Source organism: Orbicella faveolata, unplaced genomic scaffold (genome assembly GCF_042242905.1).
Source record: "Orbicella faveolata isolate gen_17 unplaced genomic scaffold, um_ofav_v1 contig_25, whole genome shotgun sequence".
NCBI lineage: Eukaryota > Metazoa > Cnidaria > Anthozoa > Scleractinia > Merulinidae > Orbicella > Orbicella faveolata.
The window spans coordinates 6,233,242-6,235,249 of NW_028301553.1; the positions used below are offsets into that span (position 1 = coordinate 6,233,242).

The window sequence follows — 2,008 nt, forward strand, 5'->3', positions numbered from 1 at the left end:
TCATGTTAACGAGAGGCCGCAAATGACTTTTGGAACGTCAGGAGATATGTTGACCCATGAGAAACTTGACACTGCCTAAAGACATGACCGCAAACAAAAGTGGTTGTGTTCCTCATTACGCGCCTTGACAAGGTCTGTGCACCCAGTATGTGCACAAGAACCACACAAAATTGCAAACGTCGTTTCAGTTCGTCGACTAGTAGAGAGGGTGCTTGGGGGTATAGATCACGTTTCACGGAAAATAAAAAGGCCTTTTCACAATTCACTAAAACTGATATAATATTGACATTTTACGCTTCACGGAAAATAAACAAGAACGTTTTGGAAATTCACAGCTCACGATCACTAAGACAAATCCAGTGCACGCCTGACGAACAAGTAACGATTCCTTTTGCTGCGAATCCTTGCGGCTTCTGTCGTGAGTCTTTTGGGGTGATCGCCTGACGAACAACTAACGACTGCTTTTGCTGCGAATCCTTGCGGCTTCTGTCGTGAGTCTTTTGCGGTGATCGCCTGACGAACAAGCAACGATTGCTTTTGCTGCGAATCCTTGCGGCTTCTGTCGAGAGTCTTTTGCGGTGATCGCCTGACGAACAAGCAACGATTCCTTTTGCTGCGAATCCTTGCGGCTTCTGTCGTGAGTCTTTTGCGGTGATCGCCTGACGAACAAGCAACGATTCCTTTTGCTGCGAATCCTCGCGGCTTCTGTCGTGAGTCTTTTGCGGTGATCGCCTGACGAACAAGCAACGATTGCTTTTGCTGCGAATCCTCGCGGCTTCTGTCGTGAGTCTTTTGCGGTGATCGCCTGACGAACAAGCAACGATTGCTTTTGCTGCGAATCCTTGCGGCTTCTGTCGTGAGTCTTTTGGGGTGATCGCCTGACGAACAACCAACGATTGCTTTTGCTGCGAATCCTTGCGGCTTCTGTCGTGAGTCTTTTGGGGTGATCGCCTGACGAACAAGCAACGATTGCTTTTGCTGCGAATCCTTGCGGCTTCTGTCGTGAGCCTTTTGCGGTGATCGCCTGACGAGCAACCAACGATTCCTTTTGCTGCGAATCCTTGCGGCTTCTGTCGTGAGTCTTTTGCAGTGATCGCCTGACGAACAACCAACGATTGCTTTTGCTGCGAATCCTTGCGGCTTCTGTCGTGAGTCTTTTACCGTGATCGCCTGACGAACAACCAACGATTGCTTTTGCTGCGAATCCTTGCGGCCTCTGTCGTGAGTCTTTCGCGGTGATCGCCTGACGAACAAGCAACGATTGCTTTTGCTGCGAATCCTTGCGGCTTCTGTCGTGAGTCTTTTGCGGTGATCGCCTGACGAACAACCAACGATTGCTTTTGCTGCGAATCCTTGCGGCTTCTGTCGTGAGTCTTTTGCAGTGATCGCCTGACGAACAAGCAACGATTGCTTTTGCTGCGAATCCTTGCGGCTTCTGTCGTGAGTCTTTTGGGGTGATCGCCTGACGAACAAGCAACGATTGCTTTTGCTGCGAATCCTTGCGGCTTCTGTCGTGAGTCTTTTGCGGTGATCGCCTGACGAACAACCAACGATTGCTTTTGCTGCGAATCCTTGCGGCTTCTGTCGTGAGTCTTTTACCGTGATCGCCTGACGAACAAGCAACGATTGCTTTTGCTGCGAATCCTTGCGGCTTCTGTCGTGAGTCTTTTGCGGTGATCGCCTGACGAACAAGCAACGATTGCTTTTGCTGCGAATCCCTGCGGCTTCTGTCGTGAGTCTTTTGCAGTGATCGCCTGACGAGCAACCAACGATTGCTTTTGCCGCGAATCCTTGCGGCATCTGTCGTGAGTCTTTTGCGGTGATCGCCTGGCGAACAACTGATGATTGCTTTTGCTGTGAATCGTTGCGGCCTCTGTCGTGAGTCTTTTGCGGCGATCGCCTCATTGTAACGAACAACCAACGATTGCTTTTGCTGCGAATCCTTTGGGCTTCTGTCTTGAGTCTTTTGCGGTGATCGCCTGACGAACAACTAACGAGTGCTTTTGCT

At 50.2% G+C, this 2,008-nt stretch overlaps 1 protein-coding gene across 1 annotated transcript; it reads right to left on the bottom strand.

Annotated features, from left to right (window-relative positions):
- Positions 1–2,008, bottom strand: LOC149108730 (uncharacterized). The gene is made up of 2 exons (XM_089293824.1): positions 742–2,008; positions 1–75 (listed from the first exon to the last, which is right to left on the bottom strand). Exons 1-2 carry the CDS (start codon positions 1,903–1,905, stop codon positions 1–3), a joined length of 1,239 nt encoding a protein of 412 aa, XP_089149950.1. The 5' UTR covers positions 1,906–2,008.

What these genes read in the sequence shown, in the direction of transcription:
- LOC149108730 (XM_089293824.1), bottom strand. Translation starts at nt 1,905, where the DNA reads ATGAGGCGATCGCCGCAAAAGACTCACGACAGAGGCCGCAACGATTCA. An exon ending in AGCAAAAGCAATCGTTGCTT is followed by an intron (nt 76 to 741) that starts GTTCGTCAGGCG and finishes TCATGTCTTTAG; the next exon opens with GCAGTGTCAAGTTTCTCATG.